The sequence below is a fragment of the Cryptomeria japonica genome, chromosome 8, assembly GCF_030272615.1.
Source record: "Cryptomeria japonica chromosome 8, Sugi_1.0, whole genome shotgun sequence".
Taxonomy (NCBI): domain Eukaryota; kingdom Viridiplantae; phylum Streptophyta; class Pinopsida; order Cupressales; family Cupressaceae; genus Cryptomeria; species Cryptomeria japonica.
The window spans coordinates 553,067,975-553,091,405 of NC_081412.1; the positions used below are offsets into that span (position 1 = coordinate 553,067,975).

Genomic DNA, 23,431 nt, shown 5'->3' on the forward strand with positions numbered 1-23,431 from the left:
TCTCTAGATATCAATTAATTAATTATTAAGATGATGTATATTTTACTCAATGTTATTTTTGGCATAACAATATATTGTATCTAATTTAATTAACTTCTAATCAACTATCCACTAATAGGACCGGTTTAGAAAGTAAATTAATTATGGCCTATCAACATAGACCACTAGCCACCTTTCACCATCCGTGTCTTTCACATGTAGCCATCTATGCCACTTCTTTCACCTATCCACCATTTAAGCTCAGGTATAGTCTTTGCAACATTTATTATGTATGAGGATATAAATTATAGTCTTTTCACGACTCCCCTAGGCAATAGTATAGCTACTCTCACAATTATGTAGTTTCAACTATTTAGTAATAGAATGAAATATATATGCCTCCAAAATTTCATGAGAAGATTATTATTGTTTATTTTTTCTTAATTTGACTTTTCCAACACAGAAAATGTAGGTACTTAATCTATATATTCAAATGATGACTTTTAATTGTTTCTTGTATTAAAAATTTCACTACTCAAAATGAATAAGATAATTTAAACCAATTAATCTAAATATTAATTTAAAAATGATCTCTATATTATTCTCTACCCTACCTTAAAAATATCTCTTCCATCTATTTGATGGCATGAATCTAATTCTTTACTCTCTAGTCTAAAACAATACTTTGAGAAATATTTATATAGATTTGAATTTTCAATGGCTTTCCATAAAAAATAAATCCCAGCTTTCTAGAGTAATAATTATTAATTAATAATGTACTAAACACCAAAATGAATTCTAGAGTAGGAAGTTTGTCGACTGTTACTTTTATTTAGATACACAAGGATCTTGTTGGACATTCTATTAGATATTTTAAATGATCTTGAAATTGAATTGCTCAAGTTAAAATACATATAGAAGGCTATATTTTAGGCATATGTGGTCTAGTTAAAAATAGAGGTGGCAGGCAAGGGATAACAAGGTTGACCTAATTTGTCGGTGATTATCCTTTGTCGAAGCTGCTGAATGAATTGTGGAATTGTCTTATAGACAACCATCAATACAGTGGCACAATCAGATATATAAAAAACTGCAAGATCTTACCTAATTGCACAATGCTCCGAGCCGCACAAACTTCTCAATGTTCACTCCTTGCATTATATTATGGGATAAGCGTGCCCACAAATGTCTGCTGAAGTCACTTCTATACATGCCTACTTTTCTGACAGACCTGATCCCGACACAAGACTCACGCTCTATATAAATTCCAATAATGTACTAGTAAAATAGAATCCCAAAAAGGTTATATAACATATAGAGGCAAATCCTTAATTATTTTAAACAATGTTTTTAAAGCAAATCCTTAATTTTCTAGAGCAATATTTGTTTTATTTGCCCAGCAAACCAGGCAGCAATCCCTCATATTTATATTGAGAGAAAGACAAGCAAGCAATTTATCTTCTAAAAATTAAGGCATTTTTGTTTCTTTTTAATGCTTGAAAATAAAGGAATTTGAAAGAATATATAGTGTGAAGATTATATAGACAAAATACCGCTGATTAAGAAAAAATGTTGTTTTGTTTCCAAGGTTTTATAAGATTTTGTTTTCTTCTTTAATCCAACCATCTGTCCATCTTACCAGTGAGCTCCTTAATCGACAGGATTTACAGATACTATAATTTTAATAAATGATGGGGATCCTAGGTCAGCCGAAAGACCATTTGTGTACGGTTGCTCACATACCAAAAAAGATGCTATATTTAGTAGTCTCTACAGTAGAGTGTGGTCTGTTGAGTCACTGTTGTATTATCTCTATCAACTCTTCTTTCAAAAATAATTTTGTCCATATTATTTAATAGGGATGAAAATAGACAGCATGATACATTGATTGAAGTTGCTGATTGTTTGAGTTCTTTGTCAAAACCTTTAAAAAATCTGAAAAAGTATTATTGGTAATAAATATTTAAATAACGAAAAAATGATATTCTTGCAGTTTATAAGTATAATTGTTTTTAAAAATGATTGTACTTATAATATTTTTAATATTATTTTAATTTACAATTTTTTTATTATTAAAATATAGAAATTAAATAGATTGAATATTATTGAATCAATGAAAGATATTGGGTTTTTCACAATTCATATTATTGAGCATATATTATTACTTTCTGAGTTCAATAGTGTCAAATTTATTTTGTATCACTGTTTCTTACCTCTTTAGTTATGTATAATAGGGAAGATAGATCACTGAATGTGATTCAAAATGTTTATGCAAAATAAATTCAGTGATGCAAAATAAATTTTATACAACTGAATCAATAAATTAATTTATGCTCAATATTCTTGAATCAAATTGACTATTCAGATTTCTTTTTTTTCATTTATTATCATCATACTATAATATGTGCCAAAGGATTTGTAGTTCAATTGGTTGGACACAATGGGTGAGGATGAGGATATGTGACATAAGGCCATCAACCAAGGTTCAAACTCTTCTAGGGGAATTCAGACAAGGTTGTTGAGACCTTTGTATTCTGATTTCTTTCCATTCAAAAAGAAATTGTGATCTACAATGACAATTATTTCCCAGAACTAATATACTTGACTCCTAAGTGGATTTGATGGACTGGAACCCCTTGGACTTCTAGGTTGGATTTTATGAACTTGATCCACTTACATGACTGTTTAGCTGAAGGCAACTTATGATTTAATTGTATGCTTACTCAATATGTAAAGACATAAATACTCACATTTATTTATTGACTTGTTTTCCTAAAAACAACTTATGATATATAATATCACAATTATTTCCAACAACCAGTATAAAACTACTCTCAATATTTAGATTAAGACACCATTTTCATTACAAAGAGTGAGATCTGAAAAGGCTGATAGAAACCCCCAACCTCCGGCTACCTGACTTGATCACCATGACCACTTTTAACGTTTTGCATGGTGAATGCATATAGCCAAATTTGTAGTTGTGGAGTCTACTTCTGTGTGTTTTCTCCTTCGAGTTTTTTAATTATTTGGGCGTGGGTGCCAGTTGTTGTGTCGCACTAAAACCAAACAGCACGGGACGTGATAGCGAGTGAAATAAAGTTAAATTACGTATCCAACCATATCATCTACGCCAATTGGTTTGTCGTAATGTATTCTTCTTTCTTTAGGATTCCTCACTCCACTTCTCCAATACAGTTTGTTGGACTACTTATTAGGGTTTAATCCTGCTTCTGCCTGCCCTGCTTCCTGTTTTTTTAATTTCTTGATTTGTGATCATATGCAACGGGACCAGTATTTGAAACATTCGCTGCAACGACAAAAGGGAACTGGGAGAGAAAAGGAAAAAGCAATAGAAAAAAAGGAAACGAAAACCTTCCGGTTCGTACCATCCAGTGAATATAAATTCCAGTATGGAGGGAGGAGCACCTTGTGGAGCTTGCAAGTTTCTCAGAAGGAAGTGTGTGAAAGGATGTGTGTTTTCCCCTTATTTTTCCACTGAGGAATTCGGTGCAGCTCATTTTGGTGCAATCCATAAGATTTTTGGTGCAAGTAATTTTTCAAAGTTGTTGCAGCGTATTCCATCAGAAGAAGAACGATATGATGCAGTTGTGAGCATATCGTATGAAGCCCAGGCTCGCCTCCATGACCCTATTTATGGCTGTGTTTCACACATCTTCGCCCTTCAACACCAGGTTCAAGTATATTACCTTTTAAAGATCTTATAGAAGGGCCCTTCGATTATTGACATATAACTGTTTGTAGGGTATTAATAACTGTGCTTTGATTCCTCGTAAGGCGCCCAATGTCAATTTTGTCTACTGCCTCTGTATTTTACAACTACTTTTTACCTTAACACGAACTATCTAGATGGTATCATGTCAAAGGTTTTGAATGTGTACTATTTGAGAGGAAAGCCTGATATACCCCCTAGTCTGATTTGTCAATTTATAACCATGTTGTTATACTCATAAGAATTCCAAGCAAGAAGCTGTTTGTGCACTACAAATGTAAGCATATACATGGAAGGATAAGATCTAAGCAATTAGCAGCTGCTAGGGTTCTCTCTGTCAATGTTAGGACAGAAGAAAGAAACTACCGGATAAAGTGTTGTGTGGGACAGAATGAGTTTACTGAGATTCTCTTCTAGTAGTACCATAGATAGTCTAGAAAGAAAAACATTGAAAGCTCAAAATAAAGTAGTAAGTGGATAGGGCTTATTTGTAGTGTTGAGAACTCGAAACGTAAATCCACAAATAAATGATATTGTGGCGCAAATTAGTTGCCAAGAAATAACGGGCAACACAGATTTACATGGTGAAACCTTCCATAATATATTGAAAAGAAACATCCATGGATGCCATACTCTTACTCTTATTGTTCAGATGAATAACTAAAATCTTCATGCCGCTTCCATTACCAAATTAATTATTTTCTTGCAAAGAATACAAACATATATATAATATCTTCAAGATAAGAATCACTTTCAAACAAATTTAGATTTTTTCAAGTGATATTTTCATAAGATCTGATTAAATTTTGGTCAAACATCTACAAACAGATTTGATCATCCATTTCTTCCCGCTGCCAAAATTCTGCTACCGGGTGGAATATTACTCAAGATCTTCGTCTCTCTGCCTGCTTTTATTCTAGCCACCATAAATTAATAACTAAATAAATAACAACAGCCATGTAATATAACGTGTGCGTGAGCTTTCCTCTGGTAGTTCAGCATTACACACCCCGTCAACGTGAATATATATTAAAGAATCGGCAAACATTCAAAATGGGTCGTGTAGCCCGAACAATTCTGTATGGTTTTGTTATCATTCTTATTTTTATCTAGCTCAAAATTAATGGTGGCCAGGTTCTGGTGTAACTTTTTAATTTTCCCCTCTAAGAAAAACCTAAAATATTATATGTCAATGATAAAGCTGATTGTAAGGACTACGGAAGGTACTAGTTACAGTTCCAGGTGTCTACTGTTGCAGGAACCGGTAAAATAATTGATCTAAGATGAACTGCTAATGTTTTCATGTAACAGATAGAAGATTTAAGTTAATAGAGTAGCTATTTCTGTAAAATATTTGCTCGAATTGATTTTACACACAAAAATGCTTAATGTGCAATGCATACAAATATAAAGATTGAAAATTTATGCCCATAAGATAGAGAGTCAGAGGATATATAGAGTTTAGATTTCTTAATTTGAGAAGAAATGTTTATATTGTGTTCTTTTGTCTATTTTCCTTCTGTTCTGAAAAGGTGGGAGTGCATTTGAGTCTCATAAGCCACAGACGTTACAATTTTCCTGTTTCGAATTGTATTTTGAGGCCACTAACATTATTCTTAAAACGATGAACAACTGAACAACCAAGTTTAACTGTAAAGAGGTTACTAACAGGTGATAAAATGCTACTGATTAGCTTTAATTACTCTTTTAAGATCAAATGCTACATTACTATTTTATGCTTTCTTTAACTGCAAGGATTCTTTGAAATTGGTCAGGAAAGCTTAATGTTTTGTTACTTTGTAGGTTGCACATTTACAGGCCCAACTAAGCTTTGCCAACGAAAGGCTGGCTCGTTACCCGGGCAAGATAACATTGAATACCCAGTCCCACAATCTAAGCCAGAAGGAAGGTGAAATAGCAAGTGCATCATCCATTACCAGTCCTCCAAATGACCCACAGTTCAGCTATCCAAATGCAGGCAACAAAATTCCATTTTACCCTAACATTACAAAGGATTGTAATTCATGTGTTCCCATGAACGTGGACTCGTCCGAAGAGTTCCCATCTGCATCACAACAAATGGATGCTTTTGAAGAGGACAGAAACTCAACTGAGGTAAGCCCAGAACAAGGGGGAGATCTCCATGCTTTGGCTTTTTCCTTTCTTAAGAGAAGTAGGAGATGAACTGGAACAAATCTGACAATCAAAAGCTATTGTAGCCGGCATTTGTTGGGCTACTTCATTTAGAGTGCTCTGTTATATAGACATTGTAATCCAACCCCTCACTCCTGAATATTGCAAACTTTCAAGTGGAAGCTAAATATTCTCGGACATTAAAGTACCATATTATATTAATTTTCGGGCTTCAACTGCCCACTTAAGTTTGCATTCAATTCTCATAAGCTATGGTTTATATGTAGTGGTGCACATTGACAGGTAAAATACACCAGAAAACTGGGAATTTGTCCAGAGGTGAGATTGAAAAAAATTATTGTTTCATTATTCGAATGTGTATAGGGAGAGTTGTTTATCTCATAGGAAAGAGGAATATTGTTTTGTCTCGCTTATAATAAGCCTTTGAATGTTACTAATAGGTAGCTTTCCTCATGAATGTCCCAGTTCATTTTTCCAGTATAGAACATATCTGTTTTGTTCAGGTAGACTGAGAAGATCGTTCAAGTCACATAGGCAGCAGTTTAGATATTATAGAATATCAGAGGTATTTTGTTCTATACAGTCTCAAACGCCAGGCGAAGATTTTAAGAGGGACTAATATTTCTTTCAATATTGTACAGATAAAGCATAGAGTGTCTTTGTTGCATTGTAGAGCCCATATTTAGGGTTGGTATCTGTCTCACTTTTTGAGATAGGTTTGAACAGTAAAGAGGCTATTGCTAGGCATGGGATGAAGTCAACGCTTGATATCCATGAGTCCCAGATAGATAGAATCCGATGGTATTGATTCATTTAAGGATATGGTTATTCAGCCCCTGATATGTACTAATTCATACATTATGGTTTATATATTTTTACGTTTTATGGACTGGATAACCGTTTCAATTGATTCATACAAATCACAAAGATATACACATATTTTGACTGCATGAGAAATTATAGAGAGGGGGAGGTGTTTGTGTGGAGGGAGAAGGATCCACCTTTATAATTGTATGAAAAATTGCTTTTAAGGAGATTGAAAGATTTGGCAAGGAAAGGATAAAAGCTCATACATACAGTTCATATTATTAAAGAAAGATATATTGTCAAAATATATAAATAATTAAGTTCTAATTAAAATTTATAGATAATAAAAATGTTTTACATTTTATTTAATATATATACTTTCCATTATAAATATTTTCAATTTTTTTTTATATAATTTTATTTTATAATAATGTAATTATAAATTTATGTTTCTGGTATATCTTACAATAATCTATTTAAATTATTAAAGATTATGCAAATGTTAATTGTGGGATACTATTTTGTATATAAAGTGCATTGAAATAATCATGAAATATTACTAAAATGAAAAAGTAAAAATATATATTATAAGAAAATACCAAATATTATACTTCAAATTAAATTCATTTATTAGAAAAATGTTGAATGATTATGTTTTGAGAGGCAAGTTGTAAATTTATAAGGTACATTATGTTAACACGACTTGTATAATTGAACTAGATTATATGATATACAAAATTGTATGTATGTATGTATGTATGTATGTATGTGTAATAAATATTTAATATAGTGAAAAATTAAACTAGTTTTATTTTTCAAATTGACATCTTGTTAACTAATAATTTATTATTAATATTTTACCTATACATATTTTGTTATAGTTAATTTTGAAATGACAAAATTTCTTTCTTCATATATCTATAATGATAAAATTCACATACATAGGTTATTTTAATTTATTTATATGATTAAATTAAGGTAATGACTCAATACATGTACATTTCACTAAATGAGACAATCTTGTGTGAAGTTTCTCTCATTTATCTACTTTTTACTTTTCATGAAATAAATCTGTGTGCTTATATATTTAATGTTCACTTTATACTCATACGCATGTACTCTATGCATTCTCTTTATCCTAATGAATTGATCAACATTTTGAGGTTTTTTTTAAATTAGAAACTAGTGAATTAAAAAATATTGATTTTGTTTTCAATTGAAAAGTACAAGACAATATTATTCTTAAGAATGTAATAGATTGAATTCTATAGCTAATAGTAATCCTAAATCAGATTGAATGCTAACCCTAACCCAAACCCAACAAAAGTGTAGATATAATTATATGAGATTCCTTAATGTCATTGTATGCCATATCTTGGTGTAAATGTTATTAAATGCACACTAATCCTAAGACTATACCAAAACCCAAATTAAACCCTAACCTTTATAAAACACTAATGCAAATTGAACCTTTATTCTTATTCAACTATAACCCAAATTGAACCCTAACTCTAAACCTATTTAAACATTAAACTAGATTGAGTCCTGACCTTGAATCAAATTTAGCCCTATTTTTGAACCAAATTGAGCCATAAACCTAAACATAAAGTAAATTTAACCATATCCCTAAACCTAATTATACACTAACTATTACACTAAACCTAATTGGATCCTAACTCTAAACCAAATATATTTGAAACCCTAACACTAAACCAAACTTAAAACTAATCCTTATTAAATTATATTTTCTATTTTAATGTCAACCCTAACTATAATTATAGATCTAATCTTGACACTAACACTAAACCAAATTCAACCCTAATTATAACCCTAAACCAAGTTCATCCCTCACCTTAACCCGAATACTAAACCAAATCCAATCTCAACTCCTAAGAAAATTGTTAATCCTAATAATAACAGTAAAGCAAATTGAACTGAACCCTAACATTAAAACAAATTGAACCCTAACCATAAACCTAAACCAAATTTATGCTAACCTTAACCTTTAAACCATATTTAAATCTTAACATTAAATTATATTTATCCTTAAGCCTAAAACTAAACCAAATTTAACTTTTACTCAAACAACTCTAAATTACAACCCTAACTCACATTCAATACATTACTAACCTTAACATTAAACTAAATGAACCTTAACCATAAATTGAATTGAGCCCTAACCCTATCACTAATTTACAACCTAAATTTTAGCCTAACCTTAAAGCTGATTCATAGTACGCAAACTTTTAAATTCCAACTATAAAATTCAACCTAATTGAACCCTAACCCTAAACTAAACTAAATTGAAACATAATCTTGAAATAAATGAAAGACTAGCCCTAACATTAAACCAAAAAACCTTAACCATTATTAAATTAGGTTTTTTCTTATCCATACTCTAATCATAATTTTATATCTTATCCTTATCCTAAAACTAAATGTAAGTTACCCATAAACCTAAATTTAATTGAAAACTAAACCAAATCAAACTTTAACCTTGAATAAATTAGGGTTAAAGTTTTAATCCTAATTATAACTCTAATTCTATGTCTAATCCCTAGCCTAACACTAAACCAAATTTAATCCTAACCCAAATTTAATTGGACCATAACACTAAAAATAAACCAAAACCCAAATTAAACCCTAACCTTTATAAAATTCTAATGTAAATTAAACCCTAATTCATATTCAACCCTAACTCAAGTTGAACCTAACCCTAAACCTAATTAAACACTAAACTAGATTGATCCCTAGCCCCAATCCTTATCCAAATTGAACCCTATCCCAAACACTAAATCAAATCAAACACTAGCACTAAATATAATTAAAAACTAAACCAACTTAAACCCCAAACCTAAACCAAATTGAACCTAGGTAACATTTAAACAAATGAACATGAATACTAGAACTAAAATAACTTTAACCTAATTAAATAGTAAACTAAATTGAACCCCAACCCTAACACTAAACTAAAGTGAACTCTAATCCTCATTAAATTATAGCTTCTATTTTAATCCCAACCCTATCTATAATTCTATATCCAATATTCATCCCAATGCTAAACCAAAGTAAACCCTCATTCTAAGCCAAATCCAACCCCAACCCTAAATAAATTGTTAATCTTAATACTAACACTAAACCAAATTGAACCTAACCCTAACATTAAAACAAATTGTACCTTGATTGTAAACCTAAACCAAATTGTACCCTAAACCTAACACTTAATCCACATTGAACTTAAATAGTAAAAAATATTGAGCCTTAATTACTAAACTTAATGAAAATTGAACCTTAACTCTTAGCCTAATTGAACATTGGCCAACTTTGAATTCCAAACCCATCTCATATTTTATATATTATCTTAACCTTAAAATTATACTAAATTATCCTTAACCATAAATTTAATTGAACACTAACCCTATCACTAACTTACAACCCGAATTTCAGCCCTAACCCTAAAATTAATTCAATAGTACACCAACTTGAATCATTGCCAAAAACATAGACCAAGTTCAAACTTAACCCTAATGTTAGAACATGTTGAAACCTAATCATTAGCCTAATTAACCTCTAACTATAAGATTAAACATAATTGAATCCTAACCCTGACACTAAACCAAATTGAACCATAATCATAACCCTAATTTAAGACTAAACCAAACTAAACCCTAACACTAAACCAAATTGATCTTTACCAATAACAATATTAAAATAGTAAACTAGATTAAACTCTAAGCCAAACCCTAACCTTAGCTTTAAACCAAATTAAACACCAACCTTGATTTTATTAGATTTTATTAGATTTTTGAGTTACATTTAGACTTCAATCAAGCCGATTAATCAATCAACTAAATCTAGCTTTAATTTTTTATTAATCCACTTCAGCAATATAATAAATTAGTTTTAATAAATTAATTTAAGAAATTTCAATTTGAGCTTTCCTTTAAAATGGAAAACTAATTTTATCAAATTTAAATTATTTAAAGTTTAAATATTATTTTATATTTAATTTTTTAAAAATAATTAGTATAAATATTAAATTTATGTAGTTTCTTATATATTGCTGCTACATATTCTACTAGCTAATATATTATAATAATAATATAAAGTCAGCTGACAAGATTTTAATTTTTTAATTATTCCACTTAAATAATATAACTTTATTTATTTAAAAAATTAAGAACCTACGCATCTCTCAGTTACTATATATATATAATTCAATATATACACTAATTTATTCTTAAAAATTACCATCACCTAACCAATACTCATTGTCTTTTTCTAATGTAAGAGTGTTTCCACAATTATTTAGATCGAATCTATGGACACAATTTTTGCATTTTCCCATTTTAGTTAAAATTTTATTTTTTTCCTTGCCTTGACCTCGCTAATTATACTTTCTATGGGATATGTTCTATTGGATATTCAATTATTGAAGGTTAAAGTTAAATTGTAAAAAAAAAAAATCTCCAATTTATTCATTAACATTCCATAATTTTAGCGTAAGTATTAAACTTTAATTGGATATAAATATTTTGAATTACTAATTAATATTTTTTAATTGCAAGGTAAGTATGTTAAATATTTTGTTTAACACTATTAAGGTAGTGGATGTACTGAAAGGTATCCTATGCAAGGCTTTTAATTTAATTTTAAAAATAACTGAATTAATTTTTGAAGTGAATAATTTTTTATATATATAAATTAAAATAAAATAATTATTCATATAATTTTTTGAAATAAAAGAAAAATATTATATATGAAATAATTCACATGGATTATAAAATGAGAGAAAGAAAAGTCTTAGAAATGGCATGCATACATATGTATATATACGTATGTATCTATAAATACATATAAATATGTACATATATGTATTTATATATATGTATGTACATATATATATTTATATATATGTATGTATATATATGTATATTTATATATACATATGCATATATAGGTATATATAAATATGTATCTATGTATGTGAGACAAATATAAAGGCATTTGTAGTCCCTATCTCATCACACAACATATATCACATTTTTGGGTGCAATTAAGTGCACGTCTATTTAGTGTAGGTGTGAGTATAGGCATATGCATAAGAGTCCACTCCTCCATAGGAAAATGTGGGTGGTCGCTATGTAGTTTGTGTTGAGCTCAATGTGATAACTAAATTGTATTTTGTATTATATATTAATTAATATAAAATAGAGATACAATATAATTATATTTTATATTAATTAATAATCACTTTGACATTGTGAAATATAATTGATTGGTAAAATATTAATTTATTTCTATAATATGAATTTTTTAAAATAATATGATACATGTATGTCTATATGCATAGTTATATAATACCTATGTTTATCTCTAAATGCTCATATTATCACATGTGCTCATATTCAACTTGTTTCAATTTCTCTACTAAATAATTGGTACTCAACATTGAAATATTGTAATAGTTATGAAACAAACTTATTTTTAATATTATGTAATTATGATTGATAATTTTGTTTTATATATTTAATTATTTAATAATTAATTAAAAATATTTTATCTATTATTTTATATAATATATTTGTTATATGTTAATAAATTTATTATATTTATATTAATATTTATTATTTGTTTACTATTAAAATAATTAATAATTGTTTAATTTCATTTTATTTTTATTGATATTAAATTTTTATTTTTCTAATTTAAATAATAATATATATAATTTATATTAATTATTATTCTATTATATAAATACTGTAAAGACAAATACTCACCAAATGATGACTCTTATTTACTTTTGATTCTTTTAATTTCTTGAAAATAAGAGTGGTTTATCATTGGAAGAGCATTGTTTTTTATTAAGGGAAAATCAGGTTTTGAGGTGGACTTTAAACCCTTGGTTTTTGTATGAAACTAGAATCCACTATTAGAATGCTACAACAAAAGAGAACAAAAGCAACCAACAAGCAACCCACAACTAACATACATAAACAAAGCAATAAATAACCTACTATTAAAATGTAAGGTCAAATCCATCAAACCATACTACTCAAATAACCATGAGAAAAGGGCTTTTCCAAAATCCCTTGACCCTTATAATGGGTTTTAAGAAGGCTCGATAACCTTGAAATAAATAAAGAAGAAACATAATAAAATATCTTGAAAAAATTGAAACTCCCAAATATCCAAGAGAATGAAGATGAACAAGGGTTTTGGCAGGCTCCCTAAACTAAAATAATGGATTTTAAAATGGTAGGTCCAAAACCATCCTACACCAAGCTGAAAAGGCCTTCATACAACATGTCTTCACCTCTCTTACAAAGCTCCTCTCCATTTCAATAGAAGAGGATCCCATCTCAAGAAGGATAGTATGGGAAGAGAGCACTAAGATGAAGAACCATGCTTCATCCAACCCTAGATCCAAGAAGTTTGAAACAAGATAAGCCCTTGCAAAGAAGCTTCCAACCACTCCCAAAAGTGATTCAGATGTACCACACTATTTTGTCTTCTTGTTTTAACTTTTCTATTTAAATGGTAAAATTTAGATGGATTCAATTTTGGAGGGAAGTTATGGGTATTAATGAGACATGATGGGAAATAGTTAGAAATAAGAAAAAGAAACAAATCAATGATTGATAGGATGAGCTACTAGGAAAAAAACAAAAAAATAATATGGAACAATTAAAAGGATTCAAGCAATAGAGAGTGAAATCAATTTACTAGGGCAGATTGGATTGGAGAGAATGAATCTATTTTGGATGGGAAGCATGGTTTGAGAAAGGGCTTTGAGATGTCTTTTTTTTTTCAAAGCAAAGAATACCAATTTTTATCAAGCAATGAAGAAGAAATGAATACGCTTCGTAGTGCAATTGAGATAGAAGATATATAGAAAATAATCAAATATTGTGAGATTTTGCCAAGATCAAGGGCACAATGAAAAGAACACAAAAGAGAGACAATAGTTTGACAAGAACAAACTGTATTCTCATCAATAAGCAAAAGTGATCAATTGGGTTAAGTAGTACAATGACTATGGGCCTTATTATATAGGCAAGGCCAAATAGATATGTGAGCACACAATCATGACATGTGGCCCAATGAGATACAAGGGTAGGTAAGAAAAAGTAGGGGTAGGTAGGAGAAATAATAGAATATTCCACAAGAGGTGGATCACTCACCAAATGTGGAATGTAACAACAAGATAAGACCACAAAAGGTGGAATTTCTCCTACAAGCATCATCCCTATGTGCACACCTCCCTAAGTGCCTCATATCCAAACTATGATGAGATGCATTATCTTAAGTCAATTTAAGTAAAGTGCAATTATATCCTATAATAATAAATAATTACACCAACACCCCCCCTTAAGTGCAACTTAGGAGAATGAAGACTCAAGTCAACAGTCCAAGATGGGTCTTAGCTACAAGGCCATAATAGGTACCCATGTACAATATGAAAATGCAAGAAAACCTATGCAATGCAATCTCTCATAAATGGAGAAAGGGAGAAAACCCAGTGGGAAAAAACTCCCCCCCAAAAGAGAGATAAATGTACAAAGAGACCCTCAAAGAAGAAGGACAAAACCTCAAAGAGTAAAAAGTACCCCTCATAAGAGAGGAAGGAGAAGTTAGCTAACCCTCCCTAATGAAACATCCTACACCCTCAATAGATCTCGCAACTGCTGGTACTTACTCTTAGTGAAGGGTTTGGTGAATATGTCTGCAATATGCTTTGATGTAGTAAAATACTGCAAGTCAATAACCTACTCCTCAATCAGCTCTAGAATGTAGTGCATATGAATCTTGATGTGTTTGGTCCATTGATGCTCAATTGGGTTCCTCGAGATTGCAATAGCACTCTGATTGTCACAATGCAAAACTATCAGATGTGGAGTGGAGAACCCAAACTCTGTGAGAATATGCTGAAGCCAAATAGTCTCAGTTACTATGTTAATAGCCCCTTGATACTCAACCTCACTCAAAGAGAGAGAAATAGCATGCTGCTTCTTGCTCTGCCAACAAATGGGGCCTGAACCAAGGTGGAAGCTCTAACCAAAATTAGACTTCTGATCATCAAGATCGCCAACCCAATTGGAGTCTGTGTATCCAACCAAGCGAAGTCTTGTTCCTTCTACATAGTGAATCCCATAATGATGTGTACCCTGGATGTAGTGTAAGATGCATTTGGATTCTTTCCAATAAATCTCATGTGGTTCCTCCATAAAGCGGGAAACCATGCCAACTGCAAATGAAATATCAAGGCATGTGTGAGACAAGTAGATGAGACTACCCACAAGCTGATGATACAGTGTGCCATCAACTGGTGGCGAAGAGAACTTACCATCAAGCTTGACTCCTGAAAGAAAGGGAGTCGATGTTGGCTTACAATCAACTATATAAAAGCATGCAAGTAGATCAAGAGCATACTTGGGCTCCGAAAGTGTAATCCTAGAAGGTGACTGTGAAATCTCTATCCCAAGAAAGTAGTGAAAAAAACCCAACTCAATCATAGCAGATTTTACACTATTAATGATGGATGAGGTGCTCCCTATAATGATCAAATCATCAATATAGATCACAAGTATCAAATGTGAGTCATCTTGTCACAAAATGTAGATATTCAGATCAGAATGACACTAGGTGAACCTTGCTGAGAGAAGGAAGGAATCCATTTTGGCATGCCAAGCCCTAGGGGTCTGCTTAAGGCCATAGAGAGATTTCCTCAATTAGTAAACCTATGAAGAATCCTACATGAAACCCTATGACTACTCTATATATATCTCCTCATCAAGATCCCCATTAAGAAAATCACTCTTCACATCCATCTCATGGACAACCCAACCATGAGTTGTGGCAATAGCAAGTGTCAAGCAAATGGAGTTCATCCTGGCTATGGGAGAAAAAGTCTCAGTATAGTCAACACCTGAAACCTGTGAGAAACCTTTCGCAACAAGTTGAGCCTTATACTTATCCACACTAGCATCCGCTGCAAACTTGGTCTAATATATCCACTTACATCGAACCATCTTTCTCCCCTTAGGGAGAGGGACTAACTCCCAATTGTTTTTCCTCATCAAGGAACTATACTCTTCCTCCATAGCTTGGTCCAACTCTAGAACTCTTGATGCTTCCTAAAATGTCTATGGATCAAAAGTGAGAGCAATGTGTGCATGTGGAAGGTCATGATGCTCTGATTGAGTCCTTCATGTATCTGAAGGATCCCCAACAAGAGAACCCACTGAATCAAGTGTCTATTAAGCCCAATGAGGTTGAGGTGGAGGTGGAGTATAGGGCTCCTCAACTTCTAGTGGACCCTGCGGAGGTGTTATCCTATGAGTCAAAGTTGAAGGAGTCTCATCATCTGAATCACTCTCATCACTATCCACAATTGAGTAAGGTGGAGGAGGAATTGAGGCAAAGCTAGGAGAGCTTTCCTCAAAATGAACACTCCTCTCAATAAAGACCTCATGTGTTTTTGGATCCATCAATCGATATGCCTTAACACCCTTGAGATATCCAACAAAAGTACAAGGCCTGCTTTAAGGTTCCAATGCCTTGTGTTTCTATATAGGAATGCGAGCTAATGATTGACACCCAAAGACTTTGAAATGTATCACAACCAGTTTCCTACCAACCTAAGCCTCAAAAGGAGTGATACCCTTCAAATATTTTTGAGCAACCCAATTTTTGATGTGTGTAGCACAATTGATAGCCTCTGCCCAAAAGGTGGGATCAAGAGAACGTGCATGTATCATACAAATAGACATTTCCTTGAGAGTTCTATTCTTTATTTCTATAACTCCATTCTGTTATGGAGTGTAGGTAACTGAATGTTGAAGATCAATCCCCTTAAATGTATAAAAATCCTCAAGTCTTTTGACACACATATTCTCTTCCATTATTTGTGTGAAGGATCTTGACCACTTTCCCTGATTGCTTCTCCACATGAGCCTTGAAGGCTAAAAATCTATCAATCACTTCACTCTTATGAACAAGAAAATAGACCCAAGTGAAGTGGGAGTAGTCATTAATGAATGTGAGGACTTAGCAGGCCCTATTAAATAAAGGTGATGGAAATAGACTTGCTACATCTCTATGAACAAGTTGAAGAACTTCCAAAGCTCTTCAAGCTCTCCCCTTATCAAACTTCTCCTCGGGATGCTTGCCCATGGAACATCATGAATATACACCCTCTGAAAAACTAATTTGAGATAGACTTGTGACTATGTCTTTAGTGCTGAGTTGTTGAAGATAGTGGTAGTTGAGGTGACCAAGCTGGTCATGCCATAGCTTACTTTTTGAATTTGTATGAGTAAGCAAGGCCATAGAAGGAGTTCTTGGCACAAAGTGGGAGAATGAATAAAGCCTTGAATTGTTGTTGACTTGTCCCACTGCTACCAAGGCATCATTATCAAGTTCTTTTACCACAACTGAAGCAAGTGTAAACTCAACATTTTTACCATTCCTATAGTGAGTAATTTGGTAGATAGAGAGAAGATTGGTAGCCAAGTTAGGGACATAAAGAACATGCTCATATGTTTCATCATCCATGGAAACTAAACCTTTCCCTTCTACCTCAAGTTTTGTATCATCACCTATGTAAATGTGAGGTACCTTAAATGGCTCCAATTAAGAAAACAACTCCTTATTAGAACCCATGTGATAAGAGGCACCCGAGTCATGTATCCCTTGTTGTGAGGAACTTGTTGTAGCCACAAATGCTTTCCCTTTTCCCTTAGACTATAAGGAAGTGGAAGGAGATGATTCCTTCTTGTTGTAGGCAGATGAAAAATTGATTTTGTTCTTCTTAAGGAGATTTGTCAACTCATCAACTTAATTAGTGTGGTATTGATGCTCATCATGACCATACTTCTTGCAATAAGCACAAGTTGGTTTTTCCTTCTTAGGTGTATTCCCCTTCTTGGAAGAGGATGAAAAATTGCCTTGTGATGGATAGGATGATTGTCCTTTTTCCTATTGTGGCTCTGACTTAGATTGCTTCTTCTTCTTATTGGAATCTTTTCCTTGACTCCCTTGACTCCCTTGATTAGCCACCAAAGCCTTGGACTTTGAAGACTTGATAATCCCCATTTAAAAAACTTAGATTGTTCCAACATCAACATTTTTGTGAAAGCATCAAAGGAAGGCAAGGTGTAGGAACTCCCCACTGTCAAGTTATGAGTTTGGAAGCTAGTAACAAATGCTGCATATTTGGATGGAAGGTTGTCCAATAATTTTAATATCAATTGAGCATACTTTTTTTCAATTCCACAATCCTTAAGCTTTGCTCTTAGCTCATTTTCCTTAGTGACATAATCCTGGATTGTATCAAAAATCTTGGGATCCAAGTTGGTGAGCTCATTGTCAATCTTGTAGCCTCTGATTTCATCAACTTGACCATACAGTTTCTGAAAATATCCCAAGCCTCTTTGATTGTAGTAAACTTCTCAATGTGAAAAATGAGGTCATCTGATACATACTTACGCAAAGTTCCAAGAGCCATGCAATTTTTAGTGAGCCATTCTAATTGAGCATTAGGATCAACCTTAGGATTTGTTCGTGTTGTTATTGCTCCATCTATGTAATGTGTGAGTCCATTTTCTATTAGTTTACTCCATGCTTTTATTTTCCAAGATGCATAGTTATGTGGAGTTAAAGGTGGAAATTTATGAGGACCCATAGAAACAAAAATGAAAGAGCACAAGGAAAGAGAGGCACAATCACACAAGACACCCCCCCAAATTTACTCAATCAATGAGACCCCCTACCAAAATGATGTTTTGGTACTTTATACATAGTGCATGTACAATGGGCCACTTGCCAAAAAATGCCAAAGTGGACTTCTGATTTCAACTTTACAACTTCCTTAAATAGGCCAAAAGAGACTCAAATTGATAATGCAAGAGATCTAAACTAAGATCCAAGAAAATTACAAGTACCACGTAAGCCAAACAAGACCAATTTTTGAAAGTACAATATCCACTCAAAATCTCTACAAATTGATGACAGATTATGAAATTAGACAAAAAAATATGCACTTTAAAAAAAACAAAACCTGAAAAGGAGGTCGTATGACGCCAAACAAAGCCTTTGAAGTTGCAAAATTGAGGATTGGACAAGTACAGCTGAGAGAATCTAAAAATTATGAAAAACATGTTCACCAAAATAAGAAAATAACCCCACCACCATAGAGAGCATGAAAAATTAACCCAAATAAAAAAAAATTGCACCCAAAAAAGAGAAAGATTGAGCAAGATATGGACATTCCAAGTACACCCAAAAATTCAACTTGCTCAATGATAAGGGGTCTAAAATTTTCAAAAAGGTGTTGATGCAAGATGATGTCATCACTTCACTATGTTAAATTTGATGACCGTATGCCCATCAAAAAATCATCACAACCCCTTGGCTGACCGTACAGATAGGGTGACGTGGCATGTTGACTAGTGTGTTGATTGCATATTTTGTACTATACGAAAGCTAATGTGTTTACTGAGGTACAACTGATGTGGTCGATGATGTGTTCAGTCTATAGGGCCTGCATGGTGCTGAGCTGGCGGGGCCTTCCTAGCTACCGTGTGGGGCAGCGCTATCCGCGTGGAGGTTGCGGGAAGCACGGAGGTTGCCGGTGAGAAGCATAGAAATCACCGACGGAAAGCACGAAGGTCACCGACAGATAGTTGGCAAGTGTTGCAGGGCTAGCAAACTGTTGGCAGGTGCTGCAATGATTGGCGGAGCTGTCACTAGAGGGGGAAGGAGCGGTGGTCACTAACGGAAGTAGCAGGGCTGGCGGGAGGTATGAAGGTCACTGACAGTACGATCCTTGCAGACTGTGTAGGGTACGAAGCATGGGGGGTGGGGTCATAGAACTCCCCCCAAAAATAATAATATTTTTTTTTGAAAAAAAGATTTTGAATATAAAAAAAATATTCTATGGAATAAATGAGTATTATTTTTATAGAAAATAAAATATTATATATTTAAAAAAAAACAAAATCCGTAAGATATTTACCCAAATAGGCGAAATTTTTCCTCCAAGCCCGAAAAATGAACTTCCTCCAAAATAGGTTGAGTTTATATTCCATTTTTATGGAAAAGGCCTCCTAGACACAATGGTAAGGTCGAAAACACTCTAGGATGTGCAATATCTCAGATACAAAATTAGAAGCCTTCCAAGATGTCTCCCAAAACCAATCAATGAAGCCCCAATGGCTCTGATACCATCTGAGGTTTTTCCAAGATCAAGGGCACAATAAAATGCACACAAAAGAGAGACAATAGTTTGATAAGAAAAAACTGTATTCTCATCAATATGCAAAAGTGATCAACAAGACTAACCAATACAATGAATATGGGCCTGCTTATATAGGCAAGGCCAAATGGATATGTGAGCACACAATCATGACATGTGGCCCAATGAGAAACAAGGGTAGGTCATAAAAAGTAGGGGTAGGTATGAGAAATAATATTATATTCCACAAGAGGTGGATCGCCCACCGGATTTGGAATATGACAACAAGATAAGACCATAAAAGGTGGAATTTCTCCTACAAGAATCATCCCTATGTGCACACTTCCCTAAGTGTATCATATCCTAACTACGATGAGATACATTATCCTAAGTCAACTTAAGTAAAGTTGAATTATATCTTATAAGAATAATTAATTATACCAACAAATATCCAAACAAACTTGCCTTGGTTCATGTAGACATGAGCGTGTTCTTGATGCTCATTTTATCTCTTTCTATAATAATAAATGTTGATCTATATTTTGTTGATTTGAGTTCCATTAGGATTATCAAATATTATTTGATTTTTCCTTATACATATTAGGGACATCACTCTTTATCTCACACATTACCTTTGTCCTACCAATATATGTTAGTGAATTATGCCAATTTTTCTCTTAGTCTTCGATTTAGTGTGAAAGTCATATGCCACTCTAGCTATTTATATAGTGTAGAATATATATATCAAAAAAAATCCTATATCTAGAATATGGAGAGACAAAACGTATATACATACATACATACATACATACACACACATACAGACACACACACATACACACACACACACATACATACATACATACATACATACATACATACACATACACATACACATACACATACACATACACACATATATACATATACATATACATATACATAGATATACATATACATATGTATATATATGTTTATACATATATATATATATATATGTATGTATGTATGTATATGTATATATATATATATATATATACACACACCTATATATATGTATAGATGTGTATATATGTTTATACATATATATGTGTGTGTGTGTGTGTGTGTGTGTGTGTGTCTGTGTCTGTGTGTCTCTCTCTCTCTCTCTCTCTCTCTCTATATATATATATATATATATATATAGACATATACATATACATACATACATATATATATATATGTATATGTCTATATATATATATATATATATATATATAGACATATACATATATATATATATATATATATATATATATATAGACATATACATATACATACATACATATATATATATATATATATATATATATATACCTATAGACATCAATATATATATATATATATGTTTGTATATACATATATATATAGATACATATATACATATATACATATGTATACATATATAGATATATATATGTATACATATATACATACACACACACACACACACACACACACATATATATATATGTGTGTGTAGGGGAAAAAGCGAGACTAGGTTAATCATGCCCTAATCCTACCTTTTGACACACATTACAGAATACGAAAGAGCCTAGAGATATCGCACGGTTGGCTACTTCTTTTGGTGAAAGAGAGAGCCATGGGATATCTATTAGGATTTCTATTCCCTTGTTGAAATTGAAAGCTAAAATGATACGAGTTCAAACCCTAACCTCAAAATGTAAGTATGAACTAGTAACAAGTTTGCAGAATTGAGATTAAGCAATGAACAGCTATAAATGTAAGGATAAAATAAGAATGCAGATATGTACCTGGAGTCGAAATCAGACTGAAAATGTTCGGGACGGGGGCGCGGGCACCACTATCCTGAAAACTGCACCGGAAACCACTGTTTTGCACCCTGAAACACTGTCTGGAAACTGTCGGAAAGCTGTCTGTCCGGAGGACCAGGGTGCCCAGCGCCTCTGTCCCAGGGACCAGGGTGCCCAGCGCCCCTGTCCCAGTCTTCTGAGCTGCAATTACACACAGAGTTATGTCTCAGTCTCCTCTTTCCGGATCTGTGTCCTGCGGCATCGTCTGAATCCCGAAACCTGCAATAATATCTGAAAAGGGGGAAGAGCGGCTATATAGGGTTTTGCCTTAGTCAAACCCCCGCTTTGGTGATTTCCACCTCCATGAATAGCCAAGTTGTTTTGTAAAATGTATTGTGTGTGCAAACCTAGTGTGTGTGCAAGGTCCAAAATGCAAGAAAGCAAACTAGAGCAACCTAGAAAGTAAAACCTAATTGCTTGTAAATGATAATGCAAATGCTCTAAATCAAGATGCAATGTGATCTAAAGCATGAATAAATGATATATCAAAGCTTATGTAAGGACATGAAAACAATATGAAATCATACCCAACCCTCAAGGGAGGAGTACAAGCCAATCTTCAGTCGGTAATCTCCTATTGTTCTTCAATGTCTTCCAAGCCCTAATTGGATGAATGAATGAATTTGATAGATGCTTGATAGAATGATGTTGAGTGTTGTTGAAGTCTTCAAAGATCTGCTCTTTCGCTGCATATGAAGTTCCTGGAAACAAAAATCCGATCCCTTCAAATGAGGAAAGAGAGCTTTTATGTATGAAACCCTAGGTCGTAAATTCGTATTTTGGCCGACCTAGAGATTGAATATCCCGCCAATTTCTTGGGGTTAAGCTTTATTTTATGATTGGATCGTGCTCCCAAAATTTCGGGAAAAATGTCCAGGACCATGTTGCATGGGCGCCATGGTCCCGACAACTTTTCACCAAATTGTCAGGGCCGTCGGATATGATGATTTTAGAGAGAATCCCGAAGTTACAGGTGATTTTGAGATGTTTAGACCCCGAAACCAAGCCCCCAAGTTCGAAATAGGACTTAATTAGGGTTTTTGATTAAGTGGTGTATTGGAAGAATAAAATGCGAAGGGTGCGCTTTAGTGAAAGGGCCCAACTTTGTGATGTAGAAAATGATGAAATAGGGCCTTAGACCTAATTAATTTGATTAATTAAGTGCTTAAGGAGAAATGCAATGCAGAATGCAAAATGCACTAAGGCGGGTGCTAAACTAGGTGCGAAATTGTATCACCCTAGCGAGTGCGTACAATTTACGACGCTACATTTAGCCCCCACTTTAGCGGTCATATGAGTACTACGTGCATATGCAAGCTAAAGTACAGAAAAGTAAACATTATTTAAAAAAGGATATATCCATAAGTCGTCGGACGAAGCCCCCAGCGGTATCTGCAGTACACAGTTAGGAACCGCACCCTACAAAACAAACGTTAGATCACAAAAATCACCTAATGCTTACTAGGGAAAGTGATGAAATCTGTGAGTAGCTATATGCCCCCCCCCTGTTTCGACTTGCTTATTTAGGGAGGTGAAACAGGGTAGCATGTTTACTTGCGACAAATTATGTAATAGAGTATTGATGAGGGGTGTTCACTAAATAGGCTTCATCAGAGCACTTTTTGGAACATCCTGAGAGTAGGAGAA

General features: G+C 33.0%; 1 protein-coding gene across 1 annotated transcript; it reads left to right on the plus strand.

Moving 5' to 3' along the window:
• The first annotated feature begins 3,392 nt into the window (after positions 1-3,392).
• LOC131067069 (LOB domain-containing protein 16-like) lies at positions 3,393-6,674 on the plus strand. The gene is made up of 5 exons (XM_058001994.2): positions 3,393-3,674; positions 5,516-5,827; positions 6,133-6,184; positions 6,370-6,431; positions 6,540-6,674. The coding sequence occupies exons 1-5, from the start codon at positions 3,393-3,395 to the stop codon at positions 6,672-6,674; spliced, it is 843 nt and encodes a 280-aa protein (XP_057857977.2).
• The last annotated feature ends 16,757 nt before the right edge of the window (positions 6,675-23,431 follow it).